General features: G+C 40.4%; 1 protein-coding gene across 1 annotated transcript; it reads left to right on the forward strand.

Moving 5' to 3' along the window:
• Positions 1–10,528: 10,528 nt before the first annotated feature.
• Positions 10,529–18,234, forward strand: CLEC3A (C-type lectin domain family 3 member A). The gene is made up of 3 exons (XM_004377706.1): positions 10,529–10,726; positions 15,417–15,500; positions 17,840–18,234. Exons 1-3 carry the CDS (start codon positions 10,612–10,614, stop codon positions 18,232–18,234), a joined length of 594 nt encoding a protein of 197 aa, XP_004377763.1. The 5' UTR covers positions 10,529–10,611.
• Positions 18,235–20,572: the final 2,338 nt, after the last annotated feature.

Below are 20,572 nucleotides of genomic sequence, written 5' to 3' on the forward strand. Positions count from 1 at the left end.
CGTGGTGAATGTGGGCCTTTCAGATACATCAGCCTGTCCCCTGGACTTGCTGTCTCCACACCCAAACAGCCAGGCTGTGGGAATGTTTCTTGTCTGGTTTCCACTTGAAGGAAAGCTTTAGAAAGAAACAGTATCCAATGCAAATGTGATGGCACCTCTGCTGATCTGGGAAGGCAGAAGCTGAAAAAGACTTCTGAGATTGAGAACTAGACACATGAAACACTGGCTCCTTTACTGTTTACCAGATGTTCAAAATGGATGTGCTGATGGTTTCCTGAAAGGTAAGAAATGTTGGTCCAAGTTCTAAAGCCCTAAAGGCTTTTACGTCTGAAAAAAACAGCAATGTTTTCTAGAAACTGGCAGAACTCTCCATTAAGCGAGTTGTCTTCCTCCCTAACCTGAGGGACCTCTCTACACTTCTGAGAAATTGCAACTGCCTGCTACATTGTTTTTCCTGTAGGGGAAATAAAAATTGGCACATCCCTTTTAGAAAGAGTTATGTACAGGGGAGGCATTTGGGGCATTACTAGATGATATTATGGCCAGGGAACACAGAAGTACCTGAATCCTGCTTTGGCCAAACCAACTGTCCTTCATACACAATGAATAATGGTGAATGGGATACAAGGACCCACTCCGTTAGCACAGAACTGTGTCCTGAACTCCACTGTGGAGCACTGTAGTAAACTGAGCTAAAACACAGAGCTTCATCCAAGATTTAGGAGCCTCTTCATCTTTCTTGGAGCACTGGTGGTGCAGTGGTTGAGCATTTGGCTGCTAAGCAAAAGGGCAGCAGTTTGAATCCACTAGCTGCTCCTTGGAAACCCTATGGGCAGTTCTACTCTGTCCTATAGGGTTGCTATAAGTCAGAATCAACTCAACAGCAACGGGTTTGGTTTTGTTTTTCATCTTTCTTAACCCAGAACCACATTTTGGGAATTTACCCTCAGTCACTCAGTCATCCAGTTGTGTACTTGTTGTTAGTTGCCATTGAGTTGGCTGTGACTCATGGTGACCCCACATATAACAGAACGAAATGTTGCCCAGACCTGCACCATCCTCATGATTGTTGGTATGTTTGAGTTCATTTTTGTGGCCACTGTATCTTTTGAGTGCCTTTCATCCTAGAGGGCTCATCTTCTAGCACTGTATTAGACAATATTCTGTTGTGATCCATAAAGCTTTCACTCGCTAGTTTTCAGAAATAGATCACCGGGCCTTTCTTTCTAGTCTATCTTAGTCTGGAAGCTCTGCTGAAGCCTGTCCACCATGGGTGACCCTGCTGGTATTTGCATTCAATACTGGTGGCATAGCTTCCCGCATCATGGAAATATGCAAGCCGCCACAGTATGATAAACTGACAGATGGGTGACAGAGTTGCATACAACAGAGGAAGATGGAAGGAATGCTCATGGGAAGGGGCAAGGAGAAAGAGCTGGCCACTCCCATATGGAGCCCTAATACGAGTTAGTGACCTTGCCTGCTAATCCATGTGTGTGGAAAGCTGACCCAACCCAATTACTGGTTCCTCCTCTTGGGAAGGAGACAGGTTAAGACCTTCTCTTCCCTACCAAACATAATTGGCAAAATGTATCCACAACCTTAAAATATTAATTCCCTCTGGCTATAAACTTATTCGTGTTTACTCTTAGCTTGGCATTGTTCTAAGTAAGTGTTTTACATGTATTAATTTATTTAAAACCCACAATCCATCTTTGCCGTCGAGTTGATTACGACTCATAGCAACCCTATAGGACGAGTAGAACTGCCCCACAGAGTTTCCAAGGAGCGGCTGGTGGATTCGAACTGCTGACCTTTTGGTCAGCAACCATAGCTTGCTGTAGCTCTTAACCACTGCACCACCAGGGCTCTTTAAAACCCACAAGGACACTGTATTTTAAGTACTATTATTGTCCCCTATTTATAAAATGGGGACACTAAGGTGTGATGAGGTTGAGAAGATTGCCCATGATCCAATAGCTGGTGGCAGAGCCAAGATTTGATCCTAGGCATTAGACTATGCTGCCTTTTTTTAAATCCACTTATTGAACTGTATGTCCTAAGAAAATAATCTAAAGTGTAGGAAAAAAAATATATTTAACACACAAAGATATTCATCTCATCATTGTTTATAATAAAGGAAAAATTGAAAATTAATTTAAAACTCAGCAATTGGAGAAGGTATAGTTAGGTAAACCCATTGCTGTCAAGTCAATTCCGACTCATAGGGACCCTGTATGACAGGATTCCAACTGCCAGCTTTTGGTTAGTAGCCAGGCTCTTAACCACTGCACCATCAGTGCAAAGAGCATGAAGTATGATGTTTAATAACTGGAATGATTGACAGGCTACTGGTTGCAAAAGTGTGGTTGTTGAAGACCTAGACAGGGCCTTAATGTAATACACAGAGCAGAGTCCCTCTTGGCCACCAGCAGCTTTCTACTGCCCCTCTAATATTAGGGGAGATCAGGAAGTGAGGTTCCCAGCAGAGGCCCTTGGACAACTAATTAACTGGACAATTAGCCACAAATGGACAGACAAAAAATTCAAACCAGGGTTAGAACCATTCAACATCCCCATATATTTAATAAACACTTTTAGCACTTGCTATATAGGGTCCCTATAGGGTCACTATGAGTCAGAACCGACTCAACGGCAACAAGTTTGTTTTTTTTTTTGTTGTTGTTGTTATAAGACAGGCAGTATTCCAAGCATTTTATGTGTATTCACTCATTTAATTGCCATAACAACCCTAGGAGGTGGGTACTGTTAGTATATTATCTCTTCCTATGAGACAGGAGACAGCACTGAAGTCATACAGCTGAAAAGTGGTAAAAACCAAAACTCAAACAGAGGTAATCTGGCTACAGAATCTGCAGCCTTAACCACTACCCTACACATCCATTCCATTTTGATACAGTCAAATTTCTCTATTTTTCCTTTATGATTTTTCCTTTTGGTAACTTGTTGTAGGAAGCTTTCTCTGTCCCAAAGCCATAAAGATATTCTCTTACAGCTTTTTCATTTTAACAATTAACTCTTTAATCTCTAATTACCACTTTCCTTACTGCAACCTGGCATAACAGAAATTGCTTCTAATGAGTTATAGAAATTGATGAAGCCATTTTCTAACTTCCAAAACCAATGTTTATTTTCATCTTTTTTCCTATTTTACTTCTTTGACGTATTTGTCAGTTCTGACTTCTCCCTCTGACCTGAAATCTTCACCTTATGTTCCAAAAATGCTGTTACATCAATGAAGGGATATGCAGTTCTTCTCGAGCTTTATGACTATCCTTTCTGCATCTCTTTTCTTTCTGTTTCTACCCACCCCTTAAACATCTGGGTACCCAGGGATTTGTTTCTGAGCCTCCTCTTTTCTCCTCATAAGTGTCCTGGCATCATACCCATCATCAGAGTATCCAACCATTAATATATCGATTCCTTAATGCAATTCTCTCTCTTCCTCATTCAAGGGCTCACCTCTAGTTTCAATTATCAACTAGACAAATTCAACCGAGTGTCCCATGGAAACTTAAAGATTGACTTGTCCAGTACCAAACTTTTTTTTCCATTTCCCCATCCTTCCATCTGCTGCTTCTCCTTCTTTTCTTTGCTAATCTCACGTTCAAAAGAAGTATATGTACTGCCTTGTACATACAATTCATCCAAGTATATGGATCCTTTTCCAATTCTTTATTTAAAAAAAAAAAAGAATCATGGATAGAATTTCCTTGGTTTATCCATTAAGGACAATTTCCTCAGTTTACCCATTCAGGCATTCTGCTTCAGGAAACACTTGCTAGAAAGATGACCAAAAAGCAATCACCCCTTATGCCTTTTAAACCAAACGGAATAGCTTTACAGTTTATTTGAACCAGCTTGTGGGGAAACACAAGATGACCTTAGTTCCATCAGTAAACTTCCGCAGATAAAATGGTCATGGGTTTAAAGTTGGAAAATTAGTTAATAGCCAGAAAGGCAAACCTTCTCAGCAGTTCACTCCGCAATCTGTAGTCATCTTGCTTTAAATATAGGCAGAGTTAGCAAGCCTTTGAATTCCAAGGAAGGACAAGCACCTTATTGTTGTCACTTGAAGGTGGAAAAAGGTTTCCAACAAGTCCAACCTTGGGTGGTTCACAGAGGGGAATTATGAAGGATTTCCACTGAGGGCTGCCTTTCCTCTCAGTGCAGGAGGTGAATACTGACTTATTTGTATTTTTGAAATATCTTGGCAGCAGGGCCACAATAAATTTGAAATTTAGTATACCTGGGAAAAACAGATCAACCCAATGTTTGCCTTCCTTAAAAAAAATAACACTGTTCACTGCAGTGGTGCTTACAGGATGAGGCAGAGGGAGTAACCAGATGGGGACAAGCTGGGTGGCTGGAGAGGAATAGATTTCAGGGTAAAGTCAGTTAGATCATTATTATAACAATGGTGATGATGATGATTAAATTATTAATACCAAGTCCACATATTAAATATCTCTTATATATCAGCCACTATACTGATTATTTTCAGGGCATCTCTTTAATCTTCTCGACAATGCTAGTAAATATCATGATCCCCAATTTATAGAACAGTGAGGGACAGAGAAGTTAATGAGCTTGCCCAAATCACAGAGATGGTGGCAGAGCCAAGATTCAGCCCCAGGTCTGTATTATGTCACTTTCCACTACTGCATGTTGCAATGGGAAATAAGGAAATAAGTGAAGTTCGGGGCCAAGGAGGAAGTGGCCTCAGCACCATGTCTGACAGGCTCCACAAGGAGGCGGGATAGACAGAGCCAGAAGGACTGTTAGTCCTAGAAGAGAGGAGGGAGCTGGTTCAAGATGAGATCACACATTTGAAACCAGCTCAGAGAAGTAACGACCATCTACCTAAAGTAGAACCAGAGGGACCTCTTGTCACACAACTAATAAGTGACAGATCTGAAATTTTAAGCCCAAACTATCAGAGTTCTTTCTCTTTACCTATGTTCAGTGCTACCTCAGCTTAGCAGAGTCACTTAGCCCTCTTCCCTAAAACCCGCCACGCACTCCGCTCTTCAAATTCTGACACTTTTGGCAGTCACAACTACAGTAATAGCCCTAAGTAGAAACAATGCAACTTTGCACGTACACCATAACCAATCTTTCCTCTAAGCATCTCCACCTCATTCTTGGTATATCCGAGCTTGCCCTCTCCTGTCGCCTAAATTCTGTCCATGAACCTCAACCATGTTTAGCCTGGAATATCAACAGACAAAGAGCAATGAAGCCAGATGGACTTGTTTGTTAGAATTTCAGACTCTGGAAAATAGCTTAGAGCAACTTTAAAATAGCAGACAGTGGAATAACACACCAGTTACACAGGGTGGCCAGGGGACGTGTTGTAAACAGCAATTTATTAAAGAAAATAAAACCCTGGTGACAGTTTTAAAAATCTCACCAAAACACTTTTCGACTAAAAGGAATATTTTTATAGTTCCTTTTCCCGGGCTATAAATGTGCATTTCTTCTTAAATAGCCCTTTCAGAAGCCCAGGTCCAGGCCAGAAGAGCAGCTGGTGACATCATTCTGCTCCACAAAAAAGGGACTGTTCAGCCTCCAGGAAAATGGAGTGAGGCCTGCCTTCCCCAAGGACTGAGGTAGGGAAGGGGGCACTTGCCCTGTTATTTTGATGGGTATGTAGCTCTTAACATGATTTTTTGAGATCACCCACATCTTGTGGGCTTTTCTTTTTGAGGTTTAGGGATTGGGGCTCCCCTAAAGGGGTAGGCCTTTTGTGACATGAATCAGCATTTGTGACAGGAACAAAAACCCTTAACTCAAAATATTCACAGATCCAGCTCTACTCCCTGGTCTCCATCCTTCCTCCTCTTATCCTAGCCAATCGTTTCATCTATTGAGTTTACTCTGCTTTTTCCCAGAAGGTGGATGGACTGGACTTGGAATCTCTACCGGAGGAAGAAAAGTTAAAGGAAAGTTCTTATCCCTGTCTGGCCTCAGGGTCAAGCACCTACAGACAAACAGAGCCTCCCAAACTGAGAGTTTCTTAGTGTGACCCCAAGCATTATTATGCTAAATGAGTCTCTGTTTCTTTATTCTTCCATGAGTTAAGTTGCTGTGGTGTGGTGGTTAAATACTCAGCTGCCAACCTTTAGCTGCTAACCGAAAGGTTGGCTGTTTAAACCCACTAGCCGCTCCACGGGAGAAAGATATGGCAGTCTGTTCCTGTAAAGATGTACAGCCTTGGAAACTCTATGGAGGAAGTTCTTTCTACTCTAGCCTATGGGGTCATTATGAATTGGAATGAACTCGACAGCAATGGGTTTGGTTTAGTTTTTCTCCTTGATTTGTCAAGTGCCTTGTTGCTTGATTCTCAGAAAAGAGGTAGGAAAGGAGGGAAGCAAAATCAAAACCATCCTGTCACACATTAGTAAGTATTTTCTAAGCAAATACTATGTGCCAAGTACTGCACTGCGTACACAGTCATGGTAACCCAGTACACACCCTGCCCTTTGGGAGCTTACAGCCTACCTGGAGAGCCTGTCATCCAGCAAGTAAATCAATTGAGTAAATAAAATCTTAAATGAATATCAAATTGTAATAAGGCCAAAAAGGAAGTAGGGTAGTTTGATGGAGAATAATGGTGTAGGGCCTTTCTAAATCAGGTAGATAGAGAAGGCATATCTGAGGAGGTGATATTTGAGTTCAGACCTGAAGGACAAGAAGGAGTTAGCCATATACAAATGGCACTAGTTTGGGTGCACATCAGGAGTTTAAGTTTGGGAAGGGGTGGGGTGTAATGACAGAGAAACAGCACATGGAAAGGCACAGCAGTGGGATGGGGGAGACCTGAGTATGATTCAAAACTAGGGTAGGTCTCTGTGACCAGAGAAAGTCAAAGAAACATAAGTACCAGATACTATCACACAGGGCCTTATAATCCATGATAAGAGTCTGGATTTTATGTTACATACAATGGAAAGATTGGAGGGTTTTAAGTAGGAGAGTGACAATCACATTAGTGATATATGGAAAAATCATTTTAGTTGGGCAGGAGCTGAGGTGAGAGTTGGGACAAAAACTCTTGGCAACTACGAATGGGATGATGGCAGGAGAGAGGAACAAAAATGGGTGAAATCAACATGTATATGGAAGTAGAAACCACAGGACTTGTTGCTAAAAAGGCAGTGAGCAGGGCTGTTGAGGGCAAAAATGGCTCAAAGATGACTCCTGGGTTTCTGAATTGCCTCATTGAGTGGATGATGGAGTGATTAACTGTGATGGGGAAGACTGGGACTTTCTTTATTCATGGGACATTCCCCAAAACCAAACCAATTGCCATCGAGTGGATTCTGACTGATGGCGACGCCACGTATGTCAGAGTAGACCTGTACTCCATAGAGTTTTCGAAAGCATATCACCAAGCCATACTTCCGAGGTGTCTCTGGTGGGTTTGAACAAACAACCTTTCAGTTTATAGTCAAGCACTTAACTCTTCGTATCGTTGAAGGACTCCTCATAGGACATTAGTGGAGAAGAGTCTAGAATTCAATTTTCACCATAACAGGTTTGAAATGTCTCTGAGACATATTATTGGAGATGTCAAGTGGGCAACTGGAAATTTAAGTCTGAATGGAGGACATCCAAGTTGAGGAGATGAATTTGAGAGTCACAGTGAGAGAATCTGCCATGAGCATGAATAAGATTATCTAGAGGAAGAGTAGTCAGGACAGAGTCCTTAGGAATACCAGCTAATAGGAGAAAGAAGTGAATCTTCAGATATTTAATTAGAACAAAAAGCATGGGCTTTAGGACCTGATTCAAAGAAAAACAAAAGTGTGTCAGAAACTTTATTGCAAAGGAGAAGAAAAGCTTAGCAACAATACGGATTTATTCTGAAGAGAAAAGTCACTTTGCCCTTATAATTCTAGTCTGGACACAGCATGCATCAAAGATTCGAGAGAAATCGTTAGGTTTCCACCACTATTTCATAACTTGAACTCTCTTCTCAGAGCAAAGGATTTGGGAAGATGGCAAAAAGCAATTTGGATCAATCATAAGATCAATTGCAAAACACTGATCCTTTTTCCTATTCAAATCAAAGCACATTTTCACAGTCCAGGTCAAAAGAGAAGTCTTTTGAGGTCGATCAAAACTAGATTTTAATTCCTACTTAGTCCTTTGGGATCTAAGTGACTTTGGACAAGTCCACTTAACTTTCCTGACGCTCAGTTTCAATCACCTACAAAATAGAATACTTATCCCATAGGCTTTCTGTGAAGATTGAAAAAACCTAGCACTCTGTAAGTTGAACATACTCTTATAATTAATGGTAAAGATATTACAGATATTATTATCATTAAGCACTAGAAGGAGCCCTGGTGGTGTAGTGGCTAAATGCTTGGCTGCTAACCAAAACGTCTGTGGTTTGAACCCACCAGCTGTTCTAGGGAGAAAGATGTGGCAGTCTGCTCCTGTAAAGGTTAAACAATCCTGGAAACTCTATGGGGAAGTTCTACTTAGACCTAGAGAGTTGCTGTGAGTCAGAATTGACTAGATAGCATGCAACAACAACATTAAGCACTGAACATTGTGCTAAGTGCTTTATCACCATTATCTCGTCTATTCTTTCCAACAGTCCTGTAAATTAACCATCCCTAGCCCCACTGTGCCCTGGTGGGGCAGTGGTTAAGAGCTTGGCTGCTAACCAAGAGGTCGGCAGTTTGAATCCACCAGCCGCTCCTTGGAAGCTCTATGGGGCAGTTCTGCTCTGTCCTATAGGGTCACTATGAGTCGGAATTGACTGGACAGCAACAGGTTTGTTTATAACAAACCAAACCCACTGCCATTCAGTCATATTCAACTCATAGAGACCCTATAGGACAGAGTAGAACTGCCTTACAGGGTTCCCAAATCTTTATGGAACCCCATTGTGAAGGCAGGAAAAGACTCAGAGAGGTTCAATGACTTTACCAAGATCACACAGTTAATAAATGAATGGATGAAGGTAGGGTGTGAACCCAGATCAGTCTGTTTCTACAACACTCTCAAATGCCTACTCATAGACTGCACATAACAGTACAAGGAGTCTCCATTTTATAAAGCATCTTTCTTTTTTATTTTGCACTTGCATTGCTAAATGATGTCAGGCTTTTCTATATCATTGGCCTTACTTTAGTGTTAATACCTTGATAGGTTGCAAAGTGGCTTTGGTTGGGAGGAAGTGAACATGGGTAGACTGTGGTTTTCCTCACTAAGATTTAAAAGGGAGCAATCACTGCTTGATTCTTATCGTATTGTCTAAAAAGAAAAAGAAAAAAAATTCTGGTCCTTCAGATCTTCCTAAATCTGCAATTCCTGTCCCTTATCCGCACCAGCTTGGTCATCTAATTAAGGATGTGGAGTCAGTAGAGTCCTTTCCCCTCGGTCCAACTCACTCCATCTTGGTTACAACTATATGGAAGTCCATTGATTTTGATGCAGAAGTCTAGAAGGTCCCTAGAACTTTCCACAAAGCCCTTTTTATTTTATTTTTATTATACTTTAGATGAAGGTTTACAGAACAAACTAGCTTCTCATTCAACAGTTAGTACACGTATTGTTTTACGACATTGGTTAACAACTCCATGACATGCCAACACTCTCCCTTCTCGACTTTGGGTTCCCTATTACCAGCTTTCCTGTCCCCTCCTGCCTTCTAGTCCTTGCCCCTGGGCATAAAGCCCATTTTTAAGGTAAGAGCAATTATACTAAGCCTTTCATTATTTCTGTGTTATTTATATAATTCGCTTGAAAGTGTTATTTAATGTGTTTTGGGTAGTTTCACAGAAAAAGGTGGTGGATGACAGAGGATCTGAAAGATAACTATAGTTGACATTTTATGTTAATTTTTATGGCAATAATTCATCTTATAAGTTGTTTTTTTTTTCACCCTATGGTACGTTTTCCCAAGAATGTAATTCTTCATAAGTCTACAAAACCCTAATAGAGGGAGGCCTTATATTTTAGCATGGACTGTCCACTTCAGCCATCACTGTTAATTCCACTGGGCAAACCACTCCCAGCCTCCACATATACCGTGTAGACACATGTGTATGTGTAGACACACAGGTTGCGATATAATGGTATTGTGGCATCAAACACAAGCAGTAACTCTCCTGTTTGTTTTTTGTCATGCTTTTGCCCTGAAAACAGAATCAAATCCATTTCCAAGAACATTAAATGAGCTTCAGAGCCCTAAATCAAAGGCTTAAACATTGGGTCTTCACAGAGACACCAAACTTCTCATACTTTAAATTAAAAAGAAAAAAAAAAGGAAAGCAGGAAAAACCCTTAGGCAGCTGTGATATGCTCTGGAAAATACACAATTAGAAAATGCAGCAGAAATAAAGAAAATTAAAAAATCTAACAGAAGCACGAAAACAAGGGGCCACCTTATGCTGTGGCCAGCAGAGGCATTCAAACATATCGTCAGCAGGGATTGCAGCCAACCGTCACAGCTCACTCTTATAAAGCCAGCCCTAGGCTTTCCAGAGCAAGATGTAGCTGTGCCAGCTACTTGCTCCAGAGCTGCTAAGAGGGGCTGGCAGAGTGGCCTGTCAGGCCTGCCCAAGAGCCATGGCAAAGAATGGACTTGTAGTTTGCATCCTGGTTATCACCTTGCTCCTGGATCAGACCACCACCCATACATCCAAATTAAAAGCCAGGAAGCACAGCAAACGCCGAGTGAAAGGTAACAGAGCTGCTCAGTCAAGCAAAGTTCTAGGCTTGCTCAGTGTAGAAAGGTTCTAAACAATGTTAATTTCTAAATTCCTCCAGGAGATGGTCCCTGGTGACAGTACCAGGCCATCGTGTGAATATGGCATTTCAGGGTCTAGAGTGCCCTTTTAATTCCCTGGAACAATTTGATATGTCTAGGAATTACATGGTAGGGCTTTTTTACAGAAAAAAAAAGCCAAAAAAACTTTTTTAATGCAAAAAACTTCTCTATTGCATATTCTTTGCCAGGTGAGCTTAGAATGTTCTTCAGAGGGAGTTTACCTGGATATGTGGACATCTGGTATGAACGATAAGTCCAACAGAATGTATTGATTAATAGGGTATACTGTTTCTCATGTAGATGTTGTGTAAGTGTATACAAATATAACATATTTATAACTATAATCTTATTAAATATGTAGTAGAAGATAGTACTATTGGTAATTGTGACTTCCTTTTTGTCACTGGTATGTTTCTATGTCTCGGCAGCATAAGGATAAACCAAAATGGAACCAAACCCATTGCCATCAAGTTGATTCTGACTCATAGCAACCCTACAGAACAGAGTAGAACTGCCCCATAGGGCTTCCAAGGAGCGACTGGTGGATTCAAACTGCCAACCTTTTGGTTAGCAGCCGTAGCTCTTAACCACTGTGCCCAGGGCATAAGGATAGTCTATACTACATATTTAAACTTTTTCATGTTATAGACAGAGAAATTGAACTTCTCTTTAACTTAAAAATACTTCAATTCAAAAAGTCATATATAGTGTTTGGAAGATATTTTAATGCAAAACTAAATCTTCGAGCAATCTCAAATTTGGGGTGGCTTGAATTGGGTAAAAAGGTAAAAAAGTTTCAAAGAATGAGGATAATGGTAATTTATTTGCAATATGCTGAAACCAAAGCGAAACAAAAAAGCATCAAGGCCTAGGGTGATGTCCTTTCTCATGCTCAGTCTATTTTCATATTTTCATGATGTTTGCAGCTAAATATTATGGAGCCATTCCCTTATTAATTTCACTTCATTAGTAACAAAACACACCAAAAAAATATTGAAAGGTCAAAATCTTGATTTGACACCGAACATAGGCAGCCCATCAGTAGAGCAGGGGGCTTGCCTTGTTGTGTTTGATTTGATGATTAAGAACTTCCCTTTTCCAGGGGCATTCATTTATAAAATTTACGTCTGACGCAAGGTTTCTTAAGTGGGATTTTTTTTCTTATAAAATATTGTACTTTCTGATTTCCTCTTTTAATGAAAGATTAAAATATTTCATATAATTGATGAAGTATATTGCTGAAGTCAAGGGCAGGGATAGAGGGAGAGAGAAGAAAGGCAAATGGATGATGTGGCAGATTTTTGTTGCCAGAGTTTTTTCACTGCTGGGAAGGAGTGGCAAAATGGTGACCACCCAGTAGGGATGTGGTTGAGAAGGGGTATGAGTATGTGTGTGAGTGTGTGTGTGTGTGTGTGCACGCGCGTGTGTGTGTACATAAGCTGTGTGTGTTTTTTTGAAGTGATAGCAGTTTGGGTAGAGTCCAGGTTTCTCTCTCTCTCTCATTTTCTCTCTTCATATGCACATGCACATAACACATGTTTTTTTAAGAAAAAAATTAATTAGATAATATCCAGTTAATACCCATCTTAATATCAACCCACCTAAAGCAGTTTTGCTAACTTTAGCCATTAGGTAAAAGAAAGTAGATTCCACAGTAAGTGAAGCAATTAGCTGTTAGATTTGTCAAACAGCTCTTCTCCCCCTGCACCCCCTGCCTGCCATGTGCCCATACACACACACACAGGCACACACACTTTTAAAATATTTTAAATACCTGAAAATAATACCAAAGTGTATGAAATAAACAATGAAAGCCCTGTTCTCCCTCCCAATCTTCTCTGAAGAATTACCCACAATTAACTGTTGGGTGGTAATATTCCCAGAGTTTTTTAAATGTACAGTTTAGATATTTTTAACAGCTGAGAATTTGATAGACAAATGGGTTTGTTTCATCTATTACATCTTGTACAGCAATCAGTGTAAGGCAGACCTCATTCATTTTAACAGCTATATAGTACTCCATTGTATGGATTGGTCATGACTTACATAATTTGTTCTCTCTTGGCAAGCTTTTATTCATGAAGCCATCTCTCTTAGAAACAATGCCCCAAGGAACTGCTTTGTACACATATATTAATTCCCATGCTAGAATGCTATGATACATTTCCAGAAATAAAATTGCAAGTTAATCACACTAATTGCCTGCCAAGATGAAAGCACCAGTCTATGCTCCTGTCTTCAGCATATGAGCGTGCCCATTCCCCACCCTTGCTAACCCAACGTCGAATCAACAATTTAAGCCTTGTCAGCCTGAAACAAAAGCAAAAACTTTTTAAATTTGCATTTCTTTTATTGTTAATGAGGTTGAGCATTTTTTCATGTTTATTGGTCATTTCTTCTGGGAATTATTTCTGCATTTCTAAACTGTACCTACTTTTGGAGAACAATAATAAAAAAGGCAGGAAGTCTTTTTTTTGGACTAAAATGGCAATTGAGAAACACAAGATTTCCCTGCTACTTACTTAATAGGTCTCAGCAAATTATTGTTGCATTAATGAATAAAATATAAATTTACAGTAGAACAGTTGTTCATTGTATTCCCTTTGTTCATTGTAGACAGACACACCACATTAGCCACGAAGGATAGCAGCAGAGGCCCAAGTCACTTGGAGAATGACTTCCATAATGATCTCCCAGGATGCTTATATTAATTCATGTGTCTTCACATTAATTACAATGTCTATAACTTTCCAGTGGAGACCACTCACTTAAGTAGGATGGAACAGGAAGCTGAGAGGGATGGGAGATGACATTTATTGAGGTTTTAACTTGTGACTTGGAAGCAAGTCTGGTCTCCAGTAGCTGTGGTTTTGCATTCTGAGTGCATTCTTACATTTATTTTGGATTGAAGGGTTCCATCAAGGAAATCCTTGGGTTACTGTATTTCTGAGCCCAGCTATTGGATGCTTTAGGAATTAATGTGCAACATTAAGTGAAACAGAGGTGGGAGCCACCCCTGGATACCAAGGATGGCATTTTCCTAACCCAGAGGTAGAAAGATCTGGTTTGAGAAACATATGTTTAAGGGGATAGTAAATTAGCATATTTAGAATGGGGACTGTCCTGAAAATCCAAGACAGATACAGAATCTGTATATGGCATCCCCACAAAGCAGCAGCTGTGGTCAGTTCATATCAAGCTTTAAGTATGTTCTGTGTCTGAGGCTATGTGCTAGGGACCAAGGAAGCAAAGGCAATCACTGTGGAGAAGTAGCTCAGAGGGATGGGAAGAGAATGGGCTTATAGTCAGCGAGGTTCAAATCCTGATACTGCACCTTTCTAGCTGGGTGAACTTTGGCAGGTAAATTCATCTTTCTGTGCCTCTATTTTTTCTTCTGTGAAATGGGGATAATGATAGCGTTTACCTTATAAGATTATTTAGAGAATTGAGCTCCTGGCACACAATGTATGGTGGTTTTTAATATTTTTTAATTTTTATGATTTATTATAATTCTTATCTTTGAGTAGCACAGAAGCTGTCAGTCTCTAAGAGAGATCCCATCAGGTCTGGATTTTGATTTTTTTTATCTTTCCGTTAGGCATCCTTCTCATATGTTTGTCAAGAACAGCTGTGAAGAATCTGTAGACTCATCCAGTGACATTCAAGACTAAATAAGTTGCTAATCTCTAATATAGATATATTTGTACGTGGCCCTTTAAAATCACTGTCTTTCCCTATTATCTCCATGGAGATGGCTTAACCCTGCTAGGAGCCGCCATATCTGATAATCAGCTGTGAAAGGGGCTTGGGGACAGGGGAACTGGAGACCCACATTAGTCTGAGCCTGAGTTCTGCCACTTGTCTGCCAAGTCATTTAGCTCATTGTACTCATCCTCATTCTTCAATGGGGATCTAATTTTCCTCCCTTCATAGCTATTTTTGAAGTTCAAATGAAAATAACAGAAGTATTTTGCAGACCATAAAGTGTTTTTACACTTTATGAGTACCTATTACGTGCCAAGCATTGTGTTAAGCATCAGGGGTACCACAAATAACAAGACAAAGAAAATAAATTAAAGTAGAATAATTACAGATTAGAGAGAGTGCCCTGATGAAAAATAAACAAGATTTAAAGAAAGAGATTAACGGGAAAGATGCTAATTTAAAGAGGATGATCAGAAAATCTTCTCAGGAGAAATACTTATGCTGTGTCTTGAGAAGGAGAAGGTCATGGCAAGAGCTGGTGCAAGAGTATCCAAGGGAGAATTTAAGAGAAAGGGTCCTGGGGTAAGACAGCTTGCTCTAGGATGCATCTGAAAGTCAGTGAGTCTAGAGCCTAATGACAGAGGGAGAGTCCCACAGGATGGGAGTAGAGACAGACACAGGAACCCCATCTTGCAGAAGAATCTTCTAGTATTATTACCCCCACCAAGGTCTTATGAATCTTCTTGCCCAAGTTATTGTCCTGATTTATTTTCATATAAATGAACTTGGTTTCATCAAAATCACCCTCACCTTGGATTCTGGATTCTAAGCCTTCATTTAGTTTAAATCATATATTTTTCATTCCTCCTACCCCCACACCACTCTAAAATTTCCCCAGAGAAGGATGGTGACCTGAAGACTGAAGTTGAAAAGCTCTGGAGAGAAGTCAATGCCCTGAAGGAAATACAGGCCCTGCAGACAGGTGAGACTCCACCTCACTGATGCCTTGTCCCAACAGAGTCGGAAGAGAAATTGAGAGTGCCAGTGGTACAAAACACATGTCACGTTCCAGGAGTTATCTTTTAAAGGACACATTGACAAGCCAGAGATGTGTCCAGGAAGGTTACATAAGACAGTCACAGGACCCAAAAGTTGGGGAGACAAGCGTTTTGGGAAATCAGCTTGATTTGCCACCCAGTTCTCCTAATTTCAGGCTAGCCTGTGTAGGGGTAGTATAGAAATAAAAATAGGCATTTCAGGAATACATTTTAAAAGTCAGTCAGTAATTCTTTTCTAAAGGGTAATGAGACAGAATTGAAGCAATTGTTAACTGGCTAAAATAATTTGCATTTATTGGGTGTTTACTAAGTGCCTACACGGGAGATCGGCTGAGGTTCAATAAACACAGGTTCACAGACTCACTCGGGCCACGCTCAGCATCAGAGCACTTAAAAGGACATTGGTTAGAACCACAGCTTGCCAGCAGGGCAGCAGGTGCTCCTTTTCCCTGGGAGTAGAGCTCCCAGAAGGAGCCCTGATTACGCAGTGGTTAAGCACTCAGCTGCTAACCAAAAGGTCAGTAGTTCAAACCCACAGTCTGCTTCTGTAAAGATTCCAAAAAAAACCAAACCAAACCTGTTGCCATCGAGTCAATTCCAACTCACAGCAACCCTAGAGGACAGAGTAGAACTGCCTCATAAGGTTTCCAAGGAGTGGATGGTGGATTTGAACTGTTGACCTTTTGGTTAGCAGCCAAACACTTAACCACTACACCTAGGAAACCCTATGGGGCAGTTCTACTCTGTCCTATTGGGTTACTAAGATTCACAATCAACTTGATGGCAATGGGTTTGGTTTTTTTTTTGTTTTGTTTTGTTTTGTTTTTTGTTTTAGAGCTCCCAGGGGCCTATGTAGCTATGTATGCTACTGTCCAGGTGCTCAGCTCCTTGGCCCCCCAGGAGTGAGGAAATCAGACTCACACTGGGTAGGTTCAGGAACCCCCTGGCTTGCAAGTCTTATACCCTACAGGAGCCAATACCTGTCATATAAAAATTCCAAAACAAAGCTTCCAGGGTTCCTGCAAGAGACCTGCCCAATTACAAGAGTTGCGCCTTCAGGGAAGCCTGAAGTTATGCTTTCTATCAAGTATTTATAACTCCCAGGCTAGATGCATGCAACCAGTCAGGGGTCACTTTTACCATAAGCAATGTTGCCTAGTAACACAGGTGATAAACTCCCTTTATCAAGTTTCCATCAAGGGGAACAGAGTTAAAGAATAAATGGAAGATCAAATGCTCTTGAAGAAGGGGAACGGGTTTTGTTAACCCTTTACCCACAACTGGGCACTATAAATACTTTACAAATATTAGCACATTAATCCTAGAAACAAATTTTGAGATAGGCGCTAGTATGATTATCCTTGGGAAACTGAGGCAAAGAAAAGTAATTTGTCCAAGGTTTACTCAGTTAGTAAATGGCAGAGGTGAGGCTCAAATCCAGGCAATATGACTTTGGAGCCTGACTTTCCAATAAAAAAAAACAACTCTGACTCATGGTGGCCCCATGTGTGTCAGAGTAGAACTGTGCTCCATACGGTTTTCAATGGCTGATTTTTCGGGAGTAAATCACTAGACCTTTATTCCGAGATGCCTCTGGGTGGACTTGAACTGCCAGCCTTTTAGTTAGCAGCCGAGCATGTTAACTGTTTGCACCACTCAGGGACTCCTATTCCCCAATACTATGGCCTAAAACTGTCCTTATGTTTGGTTTATCCTGGATAATCTAAACGATATTACCAGAGCTTTAATTATCTGGGTAAGAAAATCCCTGTCTCTCCATATGCAAACTCAGACTTTCATTTATTTTTATTTTTTAAATAATTATAAAACTCTGTCCAGTTCCAAAAGTCACAAGGAAATTCACTACACAAACTTGTGTATATCAAAGTAGCATGGGCTTAAGGCCATGTTTTGAAGGTCAGGTGGACCTGGGTTCTTGTAGTTGTGATCTTAGTGCTACGTAAGTTATAGTCATACATACTGAGTTGTTACAACTAACAAATTCCCTAACTTCAGTATCCTGATATATAAAAACAGAGGCAATAAAATACCACTTCACTGAGTTATGATTATTACATGAACTTATTTATGTAAAATGCCTGGCACAGTGTCTGGCACATATAAAATCTTCAGTTAATGTTAACTCAACATTGCCATCACACATCATTCATTCCACAGACATTCATTGATATTTACCAGAATGAGTCCTCAGCCTATTATACTCAAAAAGTATTTTAATATGTCAAATTTCACTTTTTCACAGTCTGTCTCCGAGGCACAAAAGTTCACAAGAAATGCTACCTTGCTTCGGAAAGCTTGAAGAATTTCCACGAAGCCAATGAAGACTGCATCTCCAAGGGAGGGACCCTGGTTATGCCCAGAAACTCGGACGAAATCAATGCCCTCCGAGACTATGGTAAGAAGAGCCTGCCCGGTGTCAATGACTTCTGGTTAGGCATCAACGACATGGTTACCGAAGGCAAGTTTCTCGATGTCAATGGAGTTGCCATCTCCTTCCTGAACTGGGACCGTGCTCAGCCTAGTGGTGGCACACGGGAAAACTGTGTCCTGTTCTCCCAGTCAGCTCAGGGCAAGTGGAGTGATGAGGTCTGCCGTAGCAGCAAGAGATACATATGCGAGTTTATCATCCCTCAGTAGGCCCTTCTCAAATGTGTCTTCCAAGCAAGATTGGTCATGATTTGTAGGCTGATTGTCCCCAAGATGAAGTCAAAATTGTAACATGGGAGTCTGAGTCCATAGGAGTATAACAAAGTCTGCTTCCTTTTGTTGTGATTTTGCCATCCGTGGAATACAGGGGAGCAGAAAATAACTATCTGACCATGTGTACATTGTTAAAATGGCTTCTGCAGAATGGGCTATCAAACTCCTTTCTCTCTTTCCTAGTGCCTCTCACTTGTATAGACCCAGCCTGTTTTAAAAATGTAATAGTCATGCATCTCTTCAATCCAGAAAAGCAAGCTTAGGCTACCCAGAAATGTTTCTCTTGAAAGTTTAGTATATATTTTATTTGACTGATGAGAATTTCTTAAATTGGAGATTTCTTGGTGCTATTTAATCCAATAACTTTTCAGTTGGATGCCCAAACTGTTCAATGCTGGCAATAATATCTTGGTAGCTCATTACCCTTTCTTCATATTTGCACTGCCCATTACCCTTTGATTTGATGAAGCTCCTGGTAAGGCTTATAACTTGCCTGCCACATCAGAACATGAATGTCTCAGAGAAAGTCCTGATTTAACTGTTTCCTTCAAGCTTCTCCTTCCCTTTTTTTTTTAATTCCCTCCCTCCCCCTCACCCCCGATTCAGAAATACAAAAAGAACTGATAAGGCAGCATTTCCACTTCCTGCATTACATTATAATTTCCAATTTGAACGGGTAACCCAGGGCAAAACAAGAGCAGCAGATTGTATGGGAAAAGAAAATAGAAAAATGTCTACTTTGCTCTTTCTTTAAGTGCCCTTACTCTCCCTTTATGAAAGTGAGGAAGGACATTATATGTATTAGTTTTCTTTTTTACGTACTTTATATACTTAAATATATTTTTCAGCTATTACTAGATATTTAAGTCTATTAGGGGCAACCTATCTTTGGAGGTTAAAAATTGAATTTAAATAATATTATTTTGGAGTCACATGTTTATGCAATTCCTTATTCTGTCAAATGCTATTTCAACTAAATTATTTAACTAGATTGTATAAAATAACTTAATTGCTTTAATGTGAAATTATAAAGTTTATGCTTGGGGAAATGGAATTTTTTCTACACAGAAGCAAAGCAATTCTAAATATACTTTGCTCTTCAAATAAATGAATTTTTTTTCTTTAAATGTCAAATGTGTTTTGTGAAATATCCTGCTCTGCAAACTTTAACTAGATGTGCTTAGAATTAAGTTTAGTTCTTTTCATTGCACAAAATAAAGTCTAAATTCTGATCAATGTGGATGAATTTGGATTTGATTACAGTTATTCAAACTATGTTGGCTTATATCAACTGGCACAATTTGATACAAAAAATATCCTGGATTTGGTCAAACTGGTGATTCGAGCGTGCTAGGAGAAGAGTTGTACCTGAGAATAAACAGGTAAGGTAGGAGAGAGGGGCAGGGAGGGGCCTTTTCTTTTTTTTTTTTTTTTGGTGAAAATACACATAGCCAAAGATACACCGTTTCAAAAATTCCTACATACACAGTTCAGTGACATTGACTACGCTCTTCCAATTGTGCTGTTATTCTCACATAAGATGAAGGCTTACAGAACAAAATAGTTTCTCATTTAACAGTTACTACAAATGTTGCCCTATGACAATGGTTAACAATCTCACAACACATCAACAATATCCTTACTCAACCTTGTGTTCCCTATCACCAGCTTCCTTGTCCCCTTCTGCCTTCTGGGGCTTGTCACTGGACTCCTGTACCTTGTTAGTCTCATTTGGTTTTACGGGGCTGTCCACTCCCAGGCTGAACGGTGAACCTCGGAGGTAACTTCACCACTGAGCTAAAAGGGTGTCTGGGGGCCATACTCTCGAGGTTTCTCCAGTCTCCTTTAGGCCAGTAAATCTGGTCTTTTATTTTTGTGAGTTAGAATTATGCTCTACATCCTTCTCCAGCTCTGTCCAGAACCCTCTGTTGTGATCCTGGTCAGAGCAGTCAGTGGTGGTAGCCGGGCACCATCTAGCTGTACTGGACTCAGTCCAGTGGAGGCCTTGGTAGCTGTGGACAATTAGTCCTTTGGACTAATCTTTTCCTTGTATCCTGTTCTCTTCATTCTCCCTTGCTCCCGAAGGGATGAGACCAGTGGAGTATCTTAGATGGCCGCTCATAGGCTTTTAAGACCGCAGACACTACACACCAAGGTACAATGTAGAGCATTGTCTTTATAAGATGTGTCATGCCAATTGAGCTAGATGTTCCCCGAGACCGTGGTCCCCAGAACCCTCCAGGGGCCTTTTTTTTTAAAAAAAAAGTAAGAAAGT

The sequence above is a fragment of the Trichechus manatus genome, unplaced genomic scaffold (assembly GCF_000243295.1).
Source record: "Trichechus manatus latirostris isolate Lorelei unplaced genomic scaffold, TriManLat1.0 scaffold00053, whole genome shotgun sequence".
Lineage (NCBI taxonomy): Eukaryota > Metazoa > Chordata > Mammalia > Sirenia > Trichechidae > Trichechus > Trichechus manatus.

Bases quoted from the DNA above. Each gene is read 5' to 3' on its own strand.
- CLEC3A (XM_004377706.1), top strand. From the start codon at position 10,612: ATGGCAAAGAATGGACTTGTAGTTTGCATCCTGGTTATCACCTTGCTC. The intron at 10,727-15,416 runs GTAACAGAGCTG...AAATTTCCCCAG, and splicing joins CAGCAAACGCCGAGTGAAAG to AGAAGGATGGTGACCTGAAG. The intron at 15,501-17,839 runs GTGAGACTCCAC...ACTTTTTCACAG, and splicing joins AATACAGGCCCTGCAGACAG to TCTGTCTCCGAGGCACAAAA.